A 23,877-nucleotide genomic window follows, 5' to 3' on the forward strand; every position below is an offset into this window, starting at 1 on the left:
TGTATTAACTGATGATTTTCTTGCTTACTCAATTTATGCTTTAACAGAAACATGCAATATTTTAATAAATATTTCATTAACTTTTATTTCAACTTATGCAAAATCAGTTCACAATACTTAAAACTACTTTTTTATTATATATTTAGTAACAAGTAGTATCTTGGTTTGATAATATTTTGATTTAATACTAATATTGTCGGCATGTTAGTAGCACTTTTTTTGTAAAATTAGTTGAACGTATTTAAAATAAATTATGATTAATAAAAATATGCCACTTTTACTTTAGAATATGTGTAAAAAGAAGCGAGTTAAAAAAATCTTACTTTTTTTTAATTAGGCACAATCGGTGTTACCATATTTTCTCAAAAAAGTTGGCAGTATGTGAAAAAATTCAACTTACTTTAAAATATGCTTAAAATTAAATTTTATAACAATTAAGATCACTCCTTTAAAAAAGAGTGTTTAAGCAACTCTGATTTCAATTTGACATTTCTGCACAGTGTACGATGGCGAACTGTCAAAACAGTAACCAACTTAGACTTGCATTTCTTGCTCAAATCTATACCAACATGCTGGCATTGTTGTCACAGAACTCATAAATATTATCAACAAATTGCATTTCCGCATTGGCATCGCTCCTCGGCGGTTGCACTTCATGCTGCACTTCTTCCACCAATTTGGGCATGAGCGGTATGCCACAATCGTTTGCGCTCTCCGCGCTACTTAAAGCCATGCGCTTGAGGTTATTCACAATCGATATGTCCTGCTTGATTTCCTGCTTCAACTCGCGCAATTCCTGCTCCGTTTGTATGATTTGCTCGGCATACTGCTCGACATTGCGTTGTATTTGGCCAATCGAGATTTCCAGCTGTTGATCCGCCTTGGCGTACAACTCATTGTGCAGCTTATGAAGTTGGCACTTGTGTGTCAAACGCTGTGTGAGTTCGTATTCACGTTTGTAGAGCGTATCGATTTCGTTGGTCTTCTGCGCCAACTTGTGACGCAGGGAATGCCGTAAGGGCGCATCTTTGCGTCGGCGTATACAGTTATTTGTCACTTCGTGTATTTGATTTGGCAGTTTTTCGCGTGGTTGCTGATTTTTGCGCTTCGGTGTTTTGTTGCCGCGTCGTTTGCGACGCATGGACACGCGCGTCTCGGATAGGCTGTAGAGCTTTCTTTTTAACATCTCAGCTTTTGTAATGGGATCGTGCATATTGTAAGCGGATTGTAAAGGATTGCTGGTTTTCGGTGACGCCGATGAATTGTCATATTTTTTGTCGGGTAATAGAACGAAGATGATTTCATCGGGGCTTTCTTCCTCTTTAATTGGTAAAAGTACATTTTGTTGCTTGTTTATAGCAGGTGGCAGCATTTTTTGATTTCGTTTCGGGAATTTCAATAGTTTGGCAAAATACTTTCGTAGAGTCTGGAACCAGTTAGTGTTTGGTTTGGGCGGCGCTGGTTCTGCGACGTCTTTGTGGTGCTTGAGGCTAAGCCGGATCTGCGAAGAAAGAAATATAGATTTTTTTATTTTGTGTTGGATGAATCGGGTTATTATCTTATTGAAAGAAGAAGATAATAAAAATTGAACTACATGTTCTCACTAGCTGTAGCCTCAAGCTACTTCCAAAGTATATGTATATTTATGTATACTATATATAAAGCCCACAATGGAATCGTCGGAAACTGTGCAGTCTATGAGCTCGCTTGAAAGAGCAACTTTACCTAAATCCTAACAGAATGGGTCGGACGATAAGTCTATGGGCTTCGGATGTGCTCAGTAAGTGTTCATCAGCAACCAGCACTTGTGGGGTTGCGAAAGCCATCTGGCCCAGAGTGGAACGTAAAAGATCCATGAAGGTTCACATGGTCGCAATGATAGGTGTCCTAACTGGACATTGTTCCATTGGCACTCACGCTATGAGGCTAAAGATTTTGGAGGACGTTGCAGGGAGAAAAATTAGTTGGAAACATCTAGACATTTTCTCCTTCACTGTCCAGCTATCGCCAGACTAAGGTTGAAGCATCTTGGTTACCATAATTTCTGTGAACCCAACGAATTGACTGGAGTAGATATTAGCTAGGTCAACAAACTTGTGATTGGCTCTGGGCGCTTTGTAGATATACGACGGTCTTTTTGATTCGAACTTTGGAGTCCTGGACATCACAACGGACGAGCGTCTCCAGCAGTTCAAAGGGGATTATTAGTGTTTTCACGAGTATCTGCCTATTAAATAAACCTTACCTGACCTATGAGGTCTATTGGTATACCGTCACATATATTCCACCCGATATAGGTATGACTAAAATGGAAATTACGTTGGATGTGGTTTCTTGAAACCATAAGGAATCTTTTTTGATCGGTATTATATAGTGTAAGGTATATTTCACTATTCCAAAATCGGTTGAAAAACACCGTTATTACCGAAATTTTGAAAATCTAAGTTAATTCTTCGGTGGGTCCTTGAAACCTAAACAGTCTCGTTTAATAGGGACCTTAAAAAATATTATAGGAATATAATTGTTTTAGTGCCAAGTAGTTTACCAGTTCAGAATATCTCACATATATATAGATACATATATATATGATAAATTGATTAACGGTAAAACACCTAAACAAAGCTAACAATGTCCGAGGCATTGCCTTATGCGTTTTTGTTGTTAATTTTATGACGCTTATATTCCTTTTATGTACGCAGTTTTGCGTGTGGCGCCAATATTTTCTTACCACTCAAGCGCGTCAGGGTTATATAATCACAGTTTATGAACAGGTAACAACATGGCAGAACTAAAAGCGGGCGGTCTAACAACGCGCAAATATATAAAATGATATATGTACATATAAATTCATGTTTGTTATATATGCTTTTCGAAAAAATAACCCGCAAATATTGGTGTATAAGTGAATTACCTCATTGTGCACACGACTCCAGGCCTTCCAAACGGGCAAAATTGCCATATTGCCATCGTAGCTGCGCTCGATACCGCGCCAACTTTCCGTTATAACATAATCGTTGTAGTCACGCGATGCTGCGCCAGCTATTCGCACATTGTTTACACATACATACATGCATATGTATACAAATATATGAATGAGCACGCCAATAGCGGGTGTCAGGGAGGTGACAGGTGGGTGCCAGGCGGCGTTGGGTGGCAAGTCGCAACCCCACAAATCGCGTCCGTCCGAACGGAAGTGAGTCCATAGTATGCGGAAAGTACCGGAAGCATAGTCCATGTGTATAACAGTAAAACAACAAGCAGGTAGCCGCAGAGTCGAGACACGCCAGAGTTGCCGGGTGTTGCCAAAAGTGTAGGTGTTGTAGGTTGGTGGTAAAACAATGCCAAAAAATACAAGAAATCATTAGTAATTAGTATATAGTATTTAGTATGTGTATATATGTACATATATTTAGATATATATTTATACATATATTTCAGTGTATATATTTTTATATTTCATTGCTATCATGTTGATATATGAGAATGCACGCAGTTCGTCTAAATATTTGCATTTCGAAATCAAAATACTTATTATTAAACAATGTACATAATAATGCTAGAGAGAGAGAGAGAGAGAGAGAGAGAGAGAGAGAGAGAGAGAGAGAGAGTGAGTGATAGTATAGAACAGGCATATAAGACCCTCTGAATCTAATGCGCTCCCCCGCTTTCTCGTTGTATGACACACACCCACACAAATAACCCACAAACCAGTATAACTTGCTTAATAGTCTTACAAATAGCCGCGGTTTTGTTTTTATTAACTTGACTTACATTTGTTACGATTGGCAAAATAATCGTGATTGCCGCCATTACGGATTTCGTCATCAATCAAAGCTTTAATAATGTCATTGCAGGTGGTGCGCTTATTTACGCCGGACACGTAACGTGGTTCCTCTCCCAGCCAAATGGGTATCTCCTTGTGGCCTTGCTCCTAGGAGTGACGATAGAGTCAAAGAGGGAGAGTTAGAGAGAGGGAGAAAGTGAGAGAAAAAGATTTATTTTGTTTAGATATAAAATATGCTGTATTTGCGTAAGAAAAAAATGTGCCTATGAAAGCTTTCAAAAAGCTCTGCAATATATCATACTTAAATCTCACTGAGATCCAGTTCAATTTTAATCTAACTCACCTCAGTGCTATTAACACCACTCAAAGATATCGTACGACTCCGGCTGCTCTTCGTGCTGCAGCTACTCGCTGCATAATTTCCGCGATGACGACCCTTCGTGTATTTTCGATATTTATGAAATTCTTTAACAATTGAATTTTTATTGTCATTATTATTGTTGTTGTTATCCGCTTGTTTCAATTGCTGTTTAAGGGCAGTGTTTTGATTTTTCAAAGGCAAGATCGGGCTATAACTGCTCAGTTCGTCGGGTTCTTTTAGCAATGAGGGACACTCATCCAAATTGTCGTAGATGAGTGTGGAGTTCTGTTGGGCAGCCATAAGGAGGGAATTTGGTTGAGTGTACTGAAAAAAGCACCTGAAAATGGAATTATAGTAAGAATGAGTTTGAAAATGTCAATGTGGATGATAATTGTTAAAATATTAAACAGCGTATGAAATTCATCAATAACCGAACCAGTTCTCTTTATTATTAGGGGTGAAAGCTAAAATTTTCGAATATTAACGCTTCTTATGATTTCGAATTATACCCACATTTTGATGCTGTAAGCTCTCTGTGATATAAAGTGTATTGTCCCGAAAAGTTTAATACATCTCATATATTCTTGAAAGCTATCAAAATTAGATGAAAGTTCTTATAACTGCAGGATATGCAAGATTTTTCGAAGTTTTAATAACTCTGTCCATTTTGTTACTTCATTGCTAAATATGCTTAAATTTTTTGTAGGTGAAAGCTCTTTGGGCATACATTTATTTATAATTTTGCATTTATAGGTAATAGTTTCTATCTCACATATGTCTGTTGTCACAAGCTGCATGAAGAATGCTTTAAGAATTTCAAATCAGTTTATTTAAAGCGTCCCGAAAGCTTTTTCTATGTGAAAGCTTATTTGAGCACATAATTAAACCACTTTGTATTTTTTTTTTAAACTTTGCCCCCTAAATTCTTAACAAATGTAAGTCTGGTTGCGAATATACATAAGTCATATTTAAAAAGCTTTAAGAATTTCACGTACGATTTCGGAAGGCTTTTTGTGCCTACCATGAAGGCTTTCTTTCGGTATTAAGCCAATTCATTATTTTCGACTATTTAAAGATCACTGCTATTTGTCATATGTCAAAATGTATCAGCTTTCATTCATTTTGTTTATGAAAGCTCCATTAGCTCGTGAAATAAGTTAGAGTACTTCCGATTTTTTTACTGCACATGCCACTTTGCCATTATGAGTACATATTACATTCACTACTCACACATTTATAAACCCGCTTGTTATTACTCATACTCTTTCTACAAATTTAATAAGCTTGTCATAGAATTGATGAAAGCTTTTCTTGGAAAACAAAGTAACGCAAATAATCAAAAACCACAACAAAGCATTATAAATGGAAAACTCATAAAATTGTTGTTACGAATTCGTTTTGTTACACGAATTGCATACAATGTGCCTGCGTTACCTCAGAATAACGGTAACGTTTTATAAAATGTAGAATATGCGGTGGTGGCTGGTTGCTGGTTGCAGTGGCGTTGGCATTTGACGTCGCTTTGGTAGTCTAACGATCAATTTAGATTTGTTGCCAGCGATAAAATAAATTATCCCTGTACATTAAAGCCACCTCATACTAACGCTGGCACCTGTGCATACCAATTTACATATGTATATGTATAACTGTACACATTTATTTATGTTTTTTGTAGAGTGAATTCGTTGGCTAGAAGTTGTGTGCAGCTACCCTCAGGTCCCTCAGGTAAAGAAAGGCGCAGAAAGGTGCTGATGTCAGGGTAGGGTACATATTTGGTAGTTGAAAAGCCGTCTCAGCTCAAACGCGTTCACCTGCGCTGACGTGCAAATATGCCATGCACGGAATTTCCGTGACTTGTACGTACCGGAGCCCGTAAAACATATTTTCATATGTTTGGTGCCTATTTTGCATTTACCAACTTCACTCCATTGCATGCGCGTTCTTGTATATATTGTACTATATGCATGTAATCAGAGTGCTTTATTACGAAAATGTTTGGGTAGTTTTCGAGACAAAAAAATGTATATACTGACAAAAGCAACACCAAAATTACAACGTTAATACAGGGGCACTTAAAAAATGGAAAAGTATAGAGTAATGTTATAGCGTAATTGTAGTTGCTGTGGTGAAATTCGTGTTTGGGGAATTCTAAGTTACCGTTAGTTAAGTGGAATTAAATTTTCTGCATTGAAATGAAATTTTCTTAGTGCGACCATGAATGAAGCTGTGAGTGAGGTATACGCAACTTAACAGCGTTTCTCACTTTCATGTTGTGCTAAGTTCAATTTTCGATGAATTTTGAATATCTATGTACATAGCCGATAGAAACTGATGGAAGAGCTGAAACTAATATTTCCTATACCAGCCTAGTCTGGGTGAAGAGAAGCCACTTCTTATTCTTATTCAATTTCTCCACTTCAATGGTAGAGATCACATCAATGCTGCTTGTGAAAAAAGTAGAGATTTTTTTGGAGTTAAAAAGTTAGATACTTACTGAACCAGAGGGAATAGAAGAAGAAAAAAATGCAAGCTTGATCAAATTTATATTCTAGATTTTCTACATACTAGAGGAAATCTTGAGTGAGGAAGCTTTTGTATGTCTTAATACTACCCGACCAGTGCATGCTTCCATAAATTCTGGAGCGCTAACGAATTTGGGCGAAAGTTTTGCTGAAGTTATCTACAAGGCAACACGCGCTAATAGAAAAGTTTTTTTGTTTAATTATAGCCACGGTGATATAAATAGTTTCGCCTTTGAGATATGAGCGTCAATTTCAAAAAAATTTAATTTTTGCTTTTATTTTGAATATTTACATATATTTGAGAATAATCGGCTGATAGTTTACTTTTCGTTACTTTTCGTTTTCAAGTTTCTCAACAAAGTCGGTCAAAACGACCTTCTTATAAGTATTTATAAGGTTATGATCGAATAAATAATATTTTTAATACTAATTTCGATTTTTTGAGCCAATCTGAAATGTAAATTTTTTTACAAAAAACTACTTTTTCTGGTCATTCGTGCATTACCTGTAGTCATGTATAATAATATTATATTTGTTTTTTGGCTTTTGGATTAGATATAATTTTAGGCAGAAAAATATTCGCCATAGTCAGATAGATATTCTTAAAATTTGCTTCTGGAGATCGGCTAGGGAAACAAGGGAATCCAAAATTCTCTTTAAACATTCGAAAAAAAATGAAAGAAGAGAGTTTTTCTGACGTATAAGTGGATATAATCCGGAAAGTCTATTGCATCAAGTTTATTCTCACAATTCTTCTGCTATTGGTCCAATACATATTTATAGTCGAAATATTGAGTAATAGTTTGGAGAGTAGTATCACATGCGAGCAGGGTGGGCATAAGTATCGACGATACATGCAGAAAAGTAGGCATGAGAGAGATGCTAGAAAACCTCCTATTACCTCAGTCCACCACTATCTAGAACTCGCCTAGAAGAGTACTATTTTCGAGAGGTTTTTTCAGCCTTCTCTTTTTGTAATGATGAGATTGCTATGTCTAATCAACGGAAAGACTGTTTACTCATAAGGAGATGTCTTTGACACAGAGTTTATGGAACACTCCATGATAAACTCTTGACAGTTGTTCATAAACACACAATAACGAAAAATTTTAATTATTTTTTTCAATTAAACACAAATGGAATATGCATAAAAGTATTGACATATAATTACAGGTGAACAGTACTAATTATCCGGCGAAAATAAATGCCCAAATATGCATATTTCGTGTGATTTACTAGCGATTTGTATACGCTTTCCATTTGACATTCATTCATATGAATTATGATTATATAATTACATTGCAGAGCTGATTTTATATGCAAATCTGCTGAGTACCGTTAGGTGGAAGAATGAATGACGGCTCCACTGTGTCAGCAATGTCCTGACAACATATGTATAGATTGCGGTTAATGCACGTTACTTTCGATGCAAGTGGCTACTAGGGTTAAGTAATTGGTAGTAAAAATAGTGAGCAAGTGCAAATAGAAAAAATAGTATGTACTTAATGCAAATTCCTATATTTTATATTTGAAGTTAATATAAAATACATACATACAAATGTTTATTGTTTGATTTATTTTATCATATAATTCATATTTCAGCTTGCGTTTGCGTCTAACCCTAATATCCTGTATATGTAAATGTGTGTTAGACCCGCCAAATATTAATAGAAATTCCATAATTGTGATGTATGTGTGAAAAATAAATAAAGACATTTTCAAATCAATAAAACATACCAACAAAAGGGTATATTAAGGGTTTAATTACTGTCAATCGAAGACGCTCCAACTGTCATTTGTGTTATTCACAGAGCGCCTATATAATCGCGTGTTGCCTAACAATAAAAATTGCCTCTGGCTGAATCATCGCTTTTATGACTAAACTGCTGAATGTAGGTTTGTAAATATGTAAATATGTAATATTTGGTAGCGATGAGAGTGGTTCAAATTAAAGAATATATGAAATAAAAGTTCAAATTTTTGTTGACAATTTTAAGTCCTGATTACGAGTTTGAGTTCAAAAACTTTCCATCAGAGACAGCTATGTTTGTCATTTTCATTCATTCCAAAAAATACTGTAATCGAGCCAGATCGAAAATTATTTGATCGAGCATCAACTCTATTTTATAGAATATAGCTAAACTACTGAGCGGCATTCCAATGATTCTTGGCAGCTATTAAACGTATTTCTGAGAGACGGCAGGAGAAAATAAATAAATAAAGATTGAAAGATATACATTATATAAGATTGTTTGGACTAATTCACTGTGAGCTATAGAACAAGGTATTATTCTACGAACTTTTTGTAGTACAAGCTTCGAGTTACATATATTATTGTGAGCTAAAAGGAACCGAATTAGTTACTGTCTTAGTATCTCTAATATAGATCGTAGTTATTCAGTATTATATACGATTAAAGTTCCCTTAATATTTGCCAGGACTACGTTTCAAATAGTCAGTATCTCTAATATACATAGATGGTAGTAATTTTATTTTACAGACTTTTAACATTCTATTAACATTAGGCAGAAACTTCGTGAGTACGTTTCGAAATATATATAAATAATGTCAAAAGATTTGCAGTATGATCGGCACACTTAGCTTTGGCACCCAAAGAACCACAGAGTATTGTAAAAGTCAACTGTGAATTCTCCCAGTGCCAAGGATTAGCATGCGATTTTTTATTTAAAAAAATAACACCTTATATTTATGCAGCAGAAGAAGCATACACGTTTTTTTTTTTAATATCGAGCAGTAGTTTTACAGAAGTAATAAGTGAAAATCTCTTTTATTATTTAATTCATATTTTATTGGAAATATGTTTGAAATTTGTTTTTAAAATTTTTTTAAATATTTTTATATTTTTTTATTATATTTTTGAATATTTGTCTTTTATTAAATTTTTTTTAATATGTTTTAATAATAATAAATTTCTACTGAACTATTTTTTTGAAATTTTTTTAAAATATTTTTGAATATTTCATTGCTATTAAACATTTTGAGCAAATATCTAATATTGTTTTATTATATTTTTGAATATTTTTCTTTTATTAAAAATTTTGTGAATATGTTTTAATAAAAAGAAATTTCTACTGAAATATATTCTTGAATATTTTTTTGTAAATTTTTTTAAAGATATTTTTGAATATTTCAGTGCTTTTAAAAATTTTTGGAATATATTTTTTAGACAGAAATTTGTTCTGAAAAATTTAGTTTAATATTTTTATAGTTTTTTATTATATTTTTGAATATTTCTCATTTAAAATTTTTTTTGAATTTGATTTAATAAAAAGATATTTCTACTGAAAATATTGTAAAAATTTCTACTGAAATATTTTTTATTAAAATTGTTTTAAAGATAGTTTTTCATTGCCATACAATTTTTTTTGAATATTTTTAATAAAAAGAAATTTGTTCTGAAATATTTTTTTTTAATTTGTTTATTAAATATTTTTCTAAAAGATAGTTTTGAAAATTTTACTGTTATTAAAAGACTTTTTTGGAATATTTTTCCTTAAAAAAGTTTTTTTCAGAAATATTTTTAAAATATTTTTTTTGTTTTTATCGAAATTCGCTTTTTAAAATATGTTTGAATATTTCATTGATAACATTTTTTTTTTGATACATAAAAAGAAATTATTTTTAAACATATTTTTACTAAAAATATATTTTTTTAAATAGTTTTGAATATTTCAAGTTTTTTGAAATATTTTTTTTGAAATAGTGTTGAATATTTCATTGTCTTTGAAATTTTTATTTTTTATTAAAAAATTTCGCTAGTATCATATTTATTTTCTTATGCCAAAACTTACCCAAAAAATAGTATGAACCCAAGAATGCGCTCGTCCACAGCTTTTTATTATATAATGTATGTATTTAAAAATGTATGCCGTCTTCAAAAACCAATTGTATTAAATAAAAAAGTTGTCTGCCCGTACTGGTAATATTTCACACTGCCACTTCGCCACAAATAGGAGTCACTGCTTATAACACAAAATGATAATAAATTTTACTTAAAACATGAACAGCGAAAAGAAAGCAAAATTAAAACAAAACTGTTGATCGTTGAACGTTGCGTTGGAGGCGCAGGACTACATGTTAGCCCTGCGAGCGTATGCGTTAAACTGACTAACTGAATTCGAAATGCATGACCCGGCTAGGCTAGGCCGACTCGCTGGCTGGCTAACTGCTAGCACTGTGACTACAGCGCGAACGAGGGAGGATTTTCGTTTCCTTTGCAGTCGCGCCGCCGTTTTCTTCCCAAGTTCTGTATCTTGTTGTTGCTGGTATTGTATTTTGTTGTTGCTTGCTTGAGTATGTACGGCCAATTAGACAAGAACGGAACGCGCTGGCAATGAAACAGTGCTACTTTATATATGCGCGTAGTTGTAGTTGTGCCAGGAATCGGAACAGAATTTGAGCCGCTAACCGGAAGCGGACGAACGTTAGCGCTAGAAAGCAAGCAGTCAGGCGCGGAAGCAAGGTGTAAGGTAAGCAAAAAACAAAAAAGGAAGAAAGGCAGTCAAATAAAAAATCATGTATTTGTTGTTATAAGTATTTTTGTTGCTGTTGTTATTATTTCAGCAGCACGTTAATGTTGTGTGTGTAATTTCCGTTGACGTCGTAGCAGCGAGCAAAAAATTCTAACGTTCGTTTGGAGTTATAGTAAAATGCATGGCTGTATATGTATGTATATGCATATAGGTAGCTATATAGGTGTGTATATATGTATGCAAGTGTATATACAGTTTATATAAGTATGTATATATGACATGTAAGTGTGTATATGTGCAATGTTAGATTTGCTGCTATTGGTCTGTGACTTACTTTCAGCCAGCGCCGTCCGCTGCACCTGAACAGGATCGGTGAAATTCTGAATTTTTCGCTCAATTTTCTTATTGTCAGCGCTTTCGCACTGAGCGTTTAAAGCAGCGCTGTCGGCAATGACATATGAGTGGGTGTGGCGTTGGCTTATCGCTGCCACTATGACTTCCGTTACTACTCATATATAGCGCTATATACATATGTATATGAATTGGATATGCCACTACAGCCACGAAATATGCCTACATTTTGGCCGGCTATAACGGTAATTCAAATGTTTTTGTTTTTTTACTATTTTTCGTACAATTTTTCTCCATCGGCAATTCGTGCAGCAGTTGGTATTTTGTATGTATATGTGCGGCGTTTTGATTTGGCTTTTCGGTAACTAAGACTACGCGAAGTTAATAATGACTGCGTGTCGGATTGGTGGCGCCTAACTAATTTCCCAACTTGCAAACGAAAAATCGAATATTTCACATACAACAACTAACGAAAAACTAAAGTCGAATAAATGCGCAATAACAAAAACAACAAAGCAGCACGAAATTATAGCGAAAAGTGCCGGCGCTAACGGCAAAGACGAGAAACAACGACGAAACGAAACGCACCGTATCCTTGGCGACGAGTGACTAACTGAATTTTTATTTGCTAGCACAAAAACTGGAATAAAAAGCGCAAAATTACAAAGAAGGAAAACAAAAACAACAAAAACAACAAGAAAACGATAAAACAACAACAACAAGAAATGATAACAACAACAAAAAGAAAGACAACAGTAATAACAACAACGACAAGAAAAGCAGAAAAAACAACAACAACAAGAGAAATCAACAACAACACCAAAAAACAAAAAGAACACTAACGAAATAATAAAAAAAATTAAAATAACAACAACAAAAACTGGGCGCATTATCCCTTGCCACTGTCAGCGAACCAACACGTTAAAGGCGCGCACACACATACATATGTATAAAAATATTCATATATACAAATATCATATATTAAACACAAGAGTGCGCGCTGCTGTATGTAAATTAAGGTTAGCGCTGTTGTTGTAATGACTAAAAAGCAGTAGAAAACGAAGAAGCAAAAGCCAATGTTATTATAGTTAGCGGCTAACAAAGCGCTAGCGGTCAGCAAGTGCGGGGGTTGCACCAACACAAATACAAGAATACACAAACACACGCATACACATGCAAAAATATATAAATTGACGAAAAAACGCGGGCAACGAACGCATTGGCCGACACACACATAATAACAAACAAACAAAATTACATACAAACACACATTAACACATTGACATATACACATTATATTTATATATACACCATTTATTTGATCAGAGGTTGCGCCAACAATCGCACAAATATTGGTTGAGAAAACGTATGCCAATGTGGCATGCGGCATGTGGCATGAGCGAGTGACAACATGCAATCCTGCTACCAACGTGGCGCTATGCTGTTTTTGTTATTATTGTTTTTTGTAGTGTTTGTTGTTGCTGCTGCTGATGTCGGTGATAGCGCCGGTGCTGGTGGTGGTGGTGGCAATAGTCGTTGCACTGATAGTGGCAGTTCAGGCAATTGTACCAACACTGCCACTGCTGGTTGTTGTTGCTGCTGTTGTTGTTGACTGGTGGTAGTGGCGTAATTGCTGGAATTACCATCATCAGCTGCGAAGCTTACGCAGCAAGGTAAAAATAAACCCATCAGGGCACTCACACACATTTGCATATATGCATACGTGCATATAAAAAAATGTTATAGGGATGCAAATACTGTGTTGTTATTGTTGTTTTTTACTTTGCTGTGTCAGGTGCGCGCAGGCCAGGTGAAAAGGCCGCGGTGATCCTTGCGCTGCGATATGCATATATGTATGTATGTATATGTATGTGAGCATTTGCTTATTAGACTGCAGGGAAGAAGGAACGCGGGAGAGGATATGTGAGAAATGTCAGACATTTTTTTGGAACTCTTGCATTTGTAAAACCGTTTGATCTACGGTACGTAGGGGGAGTAAGGGTGTGTGAACTTTAGTTTCGACTGCTTCGAAGCTATGATACCATTTCTTATAGCATAACAGGATGTAAACAATGGTTAGGTTAGGTTGAGAGGTCTTCATAAGAGGGATCTCACTTAAACAGCTTAGAACGTAGGCTTGAGTGGTACCTAAAAACTCTTGAATACTGGATCATAATACCTTTATGTCAGTTTCGGCAATGTCTTTTGGTGCGCCGAAGGTAAGATTACCGAGACTTTTCATCCTCAGTCTTGCAAGGGTGACGTGAGGTTCATTGGCCCAGTGCCTTCTCTAGGCATCCAAACGTCTCTGATGATGAAGTAGTATTTTCAGTAGGTATAGTTTTTTCAAGCACCTTCCATCAGAGAAATAAACCACAGAACATTATCGGCTACGGTTTGTAGAGCCCAAACACTTCCTTTTGGTGATAGTTCCAACCTTTTCCCTATAGCTCATCTACAACAACAACTTTTGCTTTCCTTACTCTCTCCTCAATATATGGCCTCCATGAAAGCTTTTTATCAAGGAAAGGCCCTAGATATTTCATTTTACCAACAAGTTAACCTCCGAAGGTGTGGGTAGGTTTGGGATCTTATACTACCTAGTACATAAAACCATTTCAGTTTTACTTGGGTTAACGGATAAGCCACTTCTGTTGGCGGTTCTGACTCCAGTCACAGTCTGGTCTGGGTTCGGTTCCACCTTTCACGGTCCTGTGCGCACTCCGCAACTTTTGACAGCAATATTTTTGTCAAACTTCAACCACGACTGCTTTAGCTTTGCAAAGATAAATCAATACACCGTTATGTCAACGGTTTGAACGCTGCATTTGCTCAAGTTCACAGTGGTCGTGCCATGCCGTGTCTGCTGTGTGGCGCCAAATCGTGGCCGATGGTTAGGTGTCGCCAAAGGAATTTGCAATTTGCTGTTGTTGTGGCTGGCGATACAGGAATGGGTGGCACTCTATAAAGTACGCAGTGGTGTAAAAATAAAGTAATCTGGATATTTTTAGTAAATGCAAAAAAAAAATAAAAAGACGTAAAAATAAAATAGAACAAAATTAGGAAAAGAGAAGACATACATATATGAAAAAAAGAAAAAAGTAAAAATAAAAAGAACATAAAATAAAAAATAAAAATAAATGAATCAAGCGAAATTCCTTGCTGACCGAAAAAGTGTGCCAATTGTCCATAATTTATGGACTAAGGCGAACTTTCCCATTAACTGCCACGCACAAGTGTAGCAGAAGAGTCATTGTCTAACTGTAATCTGACAGTTGATAATAATTTGTTAGTGTACGCTGAGCGTTTCTGCTGTTGTTGTTGTTATCGTGGCATACATGAATGCCACACCTTACGACTGTGAAAGGCTAATGCGAGTATAAATATATATATCTTTGTATGTGTTAGCAAGCAGCGCGTCTTTTGCTTATTCATTTGCCTGGCCACCAACAAATGTGGAACTAGCAAATGTTCAACTCTAACCTAAGTTTTGCCACAAAGTTGTCGAACCGTGCATGCCGCTTGCTGGTCACATTAGCTGTTACATCAAAAAGTGTTACGAAATTTCAACGTTCGAATTTCGTTGCCACCAACAACAACAATGCGCTGCCTTTAATTTCACACTTTTATTGGTGTTTGTGTGCCTTTACTGTTTTCCTTTTGTATGTGTGTACGTTTATTCAAGCCAATTCATTTGTATGCGTTTTGTTATTGCTTTGGCTTTATTTTACGCAAGTGAGCAATGGGTCTCTGAGTTATATAAGATTTTATTCCGTTGATAAAAGGTAAATATCACATATTTAACACGAAGTTTTTTATTTTCCTATGCTATAGACATACTTATATAATCATAAAACAATAAGAAAATAGCGCGATATTGCGTTTGTATTGTGCTAATATTATATTATGACGCTTGGCCATTGCTCTTCATATTTTATGTCACGTCGATTTACTACTACCCTTTCGGGAATAACTGTATAGACACTATGATGGAGCAAATTCTCTTTCACTGTTATGGATTTTCCCGTTTCGTGTTTGAAAATTGCGAAATAGTACACTAAGAAGTGGTCAGAGAATTGTGTTTATGGATGTGAGAATCCCTAGTATACAAAAGTCAAATATCCATATAATCCAATTACTTAAACTTCCAAAACTCTCAAATGTGGAATATCCATTCACACAAACTCTCGTCTGGATTCGGTTATTTAGTTGTCTATAGCTTCAGACCTCTTTTTCAGATCTCCAAAGTAAAATTACACCACTCTAAGATCGATATACGATTTATACGATATAAAAGTTCTCACATATAGACTTTTCATCCCACAGTAAGAAATGTAAAATCGCGTTCTGGATCCAGCTGCTTTCAGAGGTTGCTACAGACTTCAGAAACCAGTCCACCGAGATTTCTAAGGATCATAAATGTAGTTTTATAGACAAAGCTTTTTTGCCGCGTAAGAGTTGAAAAATTTCCTCTACAGCTCATGTAGATGAGCCAAGTTCTACATTTTTTGGTTTTTCTTAGGCACATTCTTCTTACCTCGACAGAGAGTTGAAAAAGGTGCTCAGCAGCTCTAGTTAAAAAGTTGAGCTCGTTATATTTTTGTTTTTTATAGACCCAGCCTTGTCAGAGAAAAAAATGCTCTCCAGCTCATGCCGGATTCTATATTTTCATGATCTTTTGTAGTCAGGTCCAGGCAAAGAGCCTAATTCTACATTTTCTTGGTCCTCTGTAAATACAGGTTTCCGTCCTACCTCGCCAGAGAGTTGAAAGGTTCTCAACAGCTCGAGCCAAAGATCCGAGTTAAACGTTTCCTTGGTCTTTTATAGATTCAGTTTCTTCAAAGTTGGAAAATGTCATCTGCAGCTCCTGCCGAAGAGTTGAGTTCTACACTTTCTTGATCTTTTATAGACACAGCTTTTGTATATCGATAGAGAGCTGAAAAAGGTTCATCACAGCTCCAGTCAAAGAGCCGAGTTTCATATTCTCTTGGAAGAATCATATAAAGGGTCCATAATTTTTATTTTTGATTTTGAATCAATCAAAAGGAAAATTAAATATCTGACATAAGAATAAAAATACTAACTGTCTTGAGTTATGGATACTCTGAATATTGCATCCCCAAACTCAATACCTTATATTAGTTAAGCTAAGTCCTTAACTTCCCTAACCAACAAATATGTAGTAAGCAGTATGTACTCTTACTTGTATTTAAATACGTAAAACGAAGTTAATTCGATCCTACAAAATCTAATTGTTCAAAATAATGAATGCAATTTAAGGGATGTGACGAGACGGCGCGTCAAGTGCAACGCGCCTACAGCTGTTAATTATTGTGGCGGAGACAAAGGCGAAGGCGTGAGCAAAGTGAAATGAAAAGGACTCCGGCAAACAAGCCAAGCAAAGCGAAAGATGCATTGTGAAATACAAAAACATACAACAAACACACCAAAAAATAAACAGGCGACAAGTGGCTTGTACGGAACGGCTGCCACATTCACCCGAATGTCCGAACAACATAAAAATATAAACACGTTGCATGCAGACGATGTAATCATGTGTATGTATGTATGTATTGTAAGTAATTTGCGGATGTAAGTAGTCGCTGAGCATGCTGTGTTTGTTTTTGTGTGCGCTGCAGCCAGTCTGTCGGTCGGCGATCATTGAGGCGATTGAGGTGCGCGCCGACAGCAGGTGGCAAGCAGAGTGGCACTGCGGCAAAGTAACTGGCGGAAAGATCAGCGCTCGTGCCGGCTACAAGCTGTCGAAGATAAACAATGAATTAATGAATATTTTCTTCATCCTATTTGAACTGGAGCTCTGGAGTGTCCACTTTGTTTGAAAATAAATTTATGCGCTGTAATAGTTTAACCAAGCAGCTTCTTTTATCATCACGCACATGACTGGAGAAATGGAGAAGGAAGTGACAAGATGAGTCCACCTCTCCTTTCTCCAAACAGCTTTGTGTGTCCGACAAAATATTTAGTCGCACCGCGTGTAAACCAATTGCATAGCGTCCAGTGAAACGCTTATAATTGTGGTGAGATTGACTCTGCTAAGAGCCAGTATGTAGAAGTAGAAGGATTTCGCAGTCACACAAGTTCTGGTTGTTGACCAGCGCGTACTAAGTTCCTGAGGGCCCAAAGTTTCAACGCCAGAACACAAGAAGACAACGGAGTACCGAATCGATTCCAATTGGATGAAATAAGGAAAAGTGATGCAGCTGTTGCTATTGACTGAGGTCTAGGCATGCATAGTTCACGTTGGGCCGGAACGATTTCGCAGTCGCACAAGTTCTGACTGTTGACCAACGCGTGTTGAGTTCACTGGAGGTCCAACGACAACACGCAAGAAAACATTGGAAAGCCGACTCGATTCTAACTGGATGAAATTGTGGAAAGTGTGTCCTCTTTAGCGAGCTAATCAGCTTTGTGACTATGTACCCATACGAATTTAGTATGGATGAAGCTTGAAGCTATCGCTAATAAGTCGGAGTGAATACACACCTCTCGCAGTTTTTGAGTTATTGTCGGAAACGCCAACATCGGACTACTGTAACATGTAGCTGCCGTACAGGCTAACCGATTTTTCTTGCTTTGATCTTATCTGACATAATTTAGAGTCTATGTTACGTTACCGCTGTGGCAAACTCTGTACAAAGTCATTGTTTGGGCTCTTGTGCTATGAAAGTATACTTAATTCGGAGAGTTATCTAAAGCAATAAGTAGAGCAAAGCGGAGTCTCAAACCAGACATTATTTTGTACTAGAAAATCTGAAATACACACAATATTTTAGGGTCTATGGCCATTTTGGCTTTCATGGCTCAAAAAAGTTCGTTTCGTTCGCTCGTATCCAAAGTTTGATTCCCCACAACAGCCATGTAACGACCTTCGCAAAGGTAGAAGCTCCCCAATCGTCTTAATGTAATTGGCATAGCCATTTCCAAGTTAATTATTGAGTATGACTATTTAAGAGTGTCATTTAAGGGACCATGGAAATCCGAAGCAATTAATGCCTGCGTCGGCTGATGGGCAAGAAAACCATTAGATTAAGTATTTGCCACCACAAAAGAAGACCAATAAAAGTGCTTGCCACAACAGTGAACAACAATGTGATGTATGGAATTGTATTGTTTGTTTTGTTGTTATTGTGGAACCAGTAGTTTGGTTTGTTGATTGAAATTGTCAAAGTAACGCCCACATAATTATGAATTGTCCACATTTGTGATTTGCATGTGTTGGTCTAATTGCCACATACATACAAGGATATATGTGTATACATAGCTACAAATACGATTTCAAACAAATTTACTCACATACCAAATATGCATAAGTAATCGAAAGGGTACGTGAGACGATAGACGGCGCGTGAGTTACGGGTATAACGACGAAAAGAACGTCAGCAAGTCATCGACGCTCAGTTGAACAAGTGGTTGGGGACCGGTTGTACGAGTAAGTGTATCGGCAGTTATAGCGTAGAGTTAAGAAGTAATAAAGGATTACCTAGAAGCTTGACGGTATTGAGCGAGCGGGAATCGAAAGCTGCCGTGGCGCTGTATATATAACGCCTCAAATTATTCGGTTTTTTCCCTGCTTCATCAGCAAATATCCATATGTTTTTGTATCTGTATGTCTGTATGTGTGTGTGTGTGCGTTTAGGTGTATGCATATTAAAGGAATTATTTACATGCATAGTTCGTTAATTATTCAGCGTTGGCGACGATTGTTATGGGCGCCAATAACCACAGGCAAATCAAAAATTTATGTACAAATTCCATGCATTTCCCTAATGCGTTTTGGGGGCGGGGGTGTTTGTACAACAACGCGTATATGAAGGGCGGTATGACGTTAGCCGACTTTATTTGCGCATATACAAACACAAACACAAACATACTACTGCATGTACACACACAGGCACTCACTTGCCGGTCTTATGATAGATGTTGGCGAAGCTTAGGCGCGCTCGCACTCTGGGGAAGCAATTAGCCTGCGATTTGGTGAATTTGAAGTTGTTGTAAAAATTGCATTTAATTGATTTTAGATTGAAGCGCAAGTCAACAATAAAAATTGAATATGAAAATGTGCGTGCCTTGGTGTGTGCCTATGATTGATTACCGTTAATGGTCAGGAGAAATTACTGCATTTTCATTGTAATTTAACTTCCCTTATAGTTTATAATGTGTGCCAGCCTGCATTGGTAGATTGGCCCTTTAATCATTATCCAAGTTCGACAGCACCTTTAGGCCATAAATAAACACCTGCCGGTCGAAACATTTTAGCCTCCTCATGCCAAGTTTTTTAAGTCACAATCTGCGTCACCTTTTGTGTGAACGGCGCTTAGCCTCACGCGTAAGTGCGTGTATGCCATTGGTGCTTGGTGAGCGGAGGGGTGGACTAGTTTGGAAATAGTAAATAGTAAGTCCAATGGTGGATAACTAGTAAATTCAATGGTAGATAGTCCTCTAAACCGAAATTCAATGCTTAGCGAAGCCTTTTCGTTGCTGTTGGCCTCCTCTAGGTCAATCTTCAAAGGGCAAGTCTAAGGATCTTTTCAAAAATATATCAACTCCAACAAAATTTCGTAGCCAAACAAAGCCAGTATTATTGATCTCAGAACAGCCTAGTTAAGCTGCTTTTAAAGTGGATACTAACAAAGCCAAGTATCAAGGATCCACGACGTTATTGGGTTCCTTCTTTTGTAATTCGATTATGATACTGCTCCATAATCAAATTGCATAGGAAGGAACTCGATAGCGGTTTCAGAACAGCACTGGCCGCAATACGCTTCACATGATATATTTGGGTCCATAATTCATTAACTAGTAAAGTTTAAACTCTCAAGGTCATTAAATATATGAAGTCGAAGCTGTCAGCTCCTGCAAGAATCGTGAAGTTAAGGTCTCAAACAATATACTCTGTCATATAATCTCATCATCTGAGCGTTAATTTTCATATATTGCTTTCATAAGGGTGAGCTTTTCTTTTTCACAAACCCTTTCAAATATAATTCTCAGAAGTTCAGCGAGAAGAAGTCACCTAGTATCGAAAATAACTTCGTTTGTCCGATAAGTAGAAGACTCGCAGTCGTCTCGTACTGAAATCACTGCGAGGCGCTTGGCCAGGCTGCTTTTGATGGTCCTCGAAATATGGCGGTCTTAGAAATATTGCGGTTCTCAAGCATTTTAAGCTGACTCCGAACAACTATCCGATTTTGGAAGCAAACTTTTCAGATTAAAAATACCTCAAGAAATTTTCTTTCGCCTATCAAGTGGTGAACCATATTAAAGTTTACTCTTGTTGTTGGCCCGAACTGGAATCGAACCCCGACGATGTTTAGTGGTCGTGCGTAATTCAAACCTTTTCTAGAAGAAGCTCAGCGTTTTAACTCATACTATTACTTTTATGACTTTTAGCCGACAATTAGAAGGCTTTAATAACTTTTGACTGTCTCTTTTATAAAGTTTCTAAAAGCTCAGCAGCTTTAAGCCTTTTATTGTGTACTCGTAACTACTTCAACACTTTTGGTTACATAAAAAGTCTATATTAGTAACCCTATTCCGAATTAAATTGGTGCGCATATTAATTTTCCACTTCGGCTGAGATTTACTCACACAAACAACATTCTTGCACGATTATGAATGCGCTCTGACATGAAATCAATCATTCATTAACATAATTACACATGGACTTTGTGTCGAGTAGGTTTACGATTGCCACCGAATTGCTGGAGTAAAGCCATTGGTCAACACATTTTTTAGCAAATAACTGCGGAATTACCTGTTTGTGTGTATGTATGTCTGTGTAGGTGTATAGAAAACACCACCCCTACCATCACCTTGCCAAGGTTGAAATCATTTTTTTGTTTACCATAACTCGTGTGGAAGCGTTGAAACGTTGGACACAACTCACCTTTGTTCGAAAGTATACACAAACAACATACAAAAAAATAATGACATTCTAAAACATGAAGCATGAATTACCGTTGGCCTGTCAAAAATGTTAATGTCCGAGGATAAACGGATTGAAATTGATATTAGGGGTGTCCAAAAGTAGTTGAAACTTTGTTAGGAATAAATAATGAGTTGTTTTTTTTTTTAAGAAGAACGAGTTGAACTGCGGACGTAGCAGCGAAAACTTGTTAGAAGCTTCGGCCAATGGTCCATTTTTTTTTGCTTTTCTGAAACGGCCTTAGAACCTGTACTGAGAAAAATTGGAAGAAATCGCTCAGAAGCAGACAGCCTAGACAGATAGAAGGGAAATTATGTTCTGTCAGGACAACGCCTTATTCTAGATCTTAACTTGGAATTAGCATAATCTATGAGGTAAATATATGCATACAAATTTATTTATCTTCAAAATAAACTGGTCGAAACACCTTTGTTTTCCGGCGTTTAACTACTGGATGGTTGGTCTTTACACGAGCTAGCTGAGCGCTGCTCCAACATTGATACTTTATAGATCGCAAGATCTTTCTTACCATTTTGAATCCTTAACAGCTAGTGAGCCCTTCGTCTTTATCTATGTTACCTTTCCTTACAAGTAGTTTCTGTAACTAGATATAGCCCAACCGGTGTTCACGCGGTTAGATTAAAAAGTGTGCCGGACGCCAATTACAGAAGTTGCTTCGAAGAAGACGAGGTAAGTAAACGAGGTTATTTCAATACTTCCTTCTTATTCCACCGTTCTAAGCATGCATCACTTCACATATCAAATAAATTGCCGAAGTCCTCGAAGTAAATAAGTTTTGCTCGAATTATGTAGTTGAGGCCTCCAGGAAATATCCTCTGCCATATAGATTTCTCTGGAATTTACTTATTGATAGTAAAGGCTTCTGAAGCAGGGGCTAAATCTATTTCTTCTCTTAGAGTGGGAGCTTCTTATGAGCAAATCCTTCGAGATATTCCTGTTTCAGCTAAAAGAAGTCAGATGATAACGAAAATAAGTTTATAAGAAGACTAGAATATGCGCCATCGTCTCACACTTAAATCTCTTCGAGACCGCGAGACCAAGCTACTTTTCCACATTTTAGTATTCGCTGTGATGGTCGTCGACATATTGAGATTGCAGCAATACATTGTCTTCACTAGTTTGCGATTGACTCAATAAGTTTTGTGTCGACATGTGATCCAATTTTAGGATCTCTCTGGCTTCGCAGAGGGCAGTATCCATAAATATGACTCTCCTTTCGTGAGCGTCGGCCATATAACCTAATCAAACATATGTACATCGTCATGATGCAAGAGTCAGTGACGTTCTACTTAGGTGCTTCTCATCTTCTCTGAAGTTATGAAGCTCTTTTCGAAAAGGTAATTTTAGATCCTGGATTATTATAGCTATAATAAAGCGAAAGAATGGTGTTGGACAATTGTTTCCGTATCGAATAAGCGAAATCGACGATGATGATTAATTAAGGGTCTGTTTTTTAAGACTCATTTATTTATTGTTTTTTTGCTCGCTTCCGAAAAAATGCTGTAAAAACATTATAGCGTGTACTAAAGTCAAATACCTGACTACCATCCATGCCTTTACCGCCACTTGACGCGGCAACAGACTGTTAGCGCGTGCGCAAACAGGTGCAGTAGATCAATGATCGCGACGAACTGGCAGACATACAGACATACATACATATGTATGTACTCATGTGTGTGCGAGTAATACAAAACAGCGCACAAGAAGACAGCGACAACGAGAGACACAACCACCGCACAGCAGCATAGCGACGGCAGACAGCGCGGCAGGCAGTCGTAGCCGCTGCCAGGGACAGGTTGCGTTAGCCAAGGCAATCATATATAAAACATGTAGGTATGCGTGCAATTCAGCTGTTTCGCGCAGGCGCAATGCACTTGTCCTCTCCTAAGCGACGAGTCGCGCTGCAATTAAAGGCTGACGCTCATACATATTTTTAACGGCTGTAACGCGTTCCTCGCCATCAATGAGGGTGCATATTTCTGTTTTATGTTTGTTTGCTTGTGTGTTCGCGTTCAATGGCTTGAACCTGTTGTCGGCGGCTTGCTGTGGCTGTCGCTTCAAGATTTCAACCCCTGCTTTGCGGTTGCTGACCTTAATTGTTGCAATAACTTGACTTGGCTTGACTTATGTGTATGTGTGTATGTATGTACATTGACATATATCATTGTAGGAGCGTACAGTTTTGAGAGAACCGTTAAATTTTTGGCGGGACTGCGCTGGTCACATGTGCACTTGCGTGAAAAAATTTGTGGATAAATTATGTGTTAAAATTTTTAAGTTATACATACCTACCATATATAACCAACTGATCACATCTGAATCGGACTGATCTTCTTAAACTTATGTACTTGCATTGGCTCAGTAGCATATTTTAAAGGCGATACTATGTATGTATGTAT

At 36.9% G+C, this 23,877-nt stretch overlaps 1 protein-coding gene across 3 annotated transcripts; it reads right to left on the reverse strand.

Annotated features, from left to right (window-relative positions):
* Window positions 1-100: 100 nt before the first annotated feature.
* On the reverse strand, window positions 101-12,118 carry LOC126761854 (uncharacterized). Of its 3 annotated transcripts, none has more exons than XM_050478278.1 (5): window positions 11,495-12,118; window positions 4,128-4,482; window positions 3,772-3,931; window positions 2,912-3,039; window positions 101-1,501 (listed from the first exon to the last, which is right to left on the reverse strand). In XM_050478278.1, exons 2-5 carry the CDS (start codon window positions 4,443-4,445, stop codon window positions 560-562), a joined length of 1,548 nt encoding a protein of 515 aa, XP_050334235.1. In that variant the 5' UTR covers window positions 4,446-4,482; window positions 11,495-12,118; the 3' UTR covers window positions 101-559. The 3 variants fall into 3 exon arrangements, with proteins under 3 accessions (XP_050334235.1, XP_050334236.1, XP_050334234.1); XM_050478279.1 differs by having other exon boundaries at window positions 11,491-12,118; XM_050478277.1 differs by lacking the exon at window positions 11,495-12,118 and adding an exon at window positions 10,480-11,456 and having other exon boundaries at window positions 102-1,501.
* Between the last annotated feature and the right edge of the window lie 11,759 nt (window positions 12,119-23,877).

The sequence above is a fragment of the Bactrocera neohumeralis genome, chromosome 6, assembly GCF_024586455.1.
Source record: "Bactrocera neohumeralis isolate Rockhampton chromosome 6, APGP_CSIRO_Bneo_wtdbg2-racon-allhic-juicebox.fasta_v2, whole genome shotgun sequence".
In the NCBI taxonomy this organism is placed as follows: Eukaryota; Metazoa; Arthropoda; class Insecta; order Diptera; family Tephritidae; genus Bactrocera; species Bactrocera neohumeralis.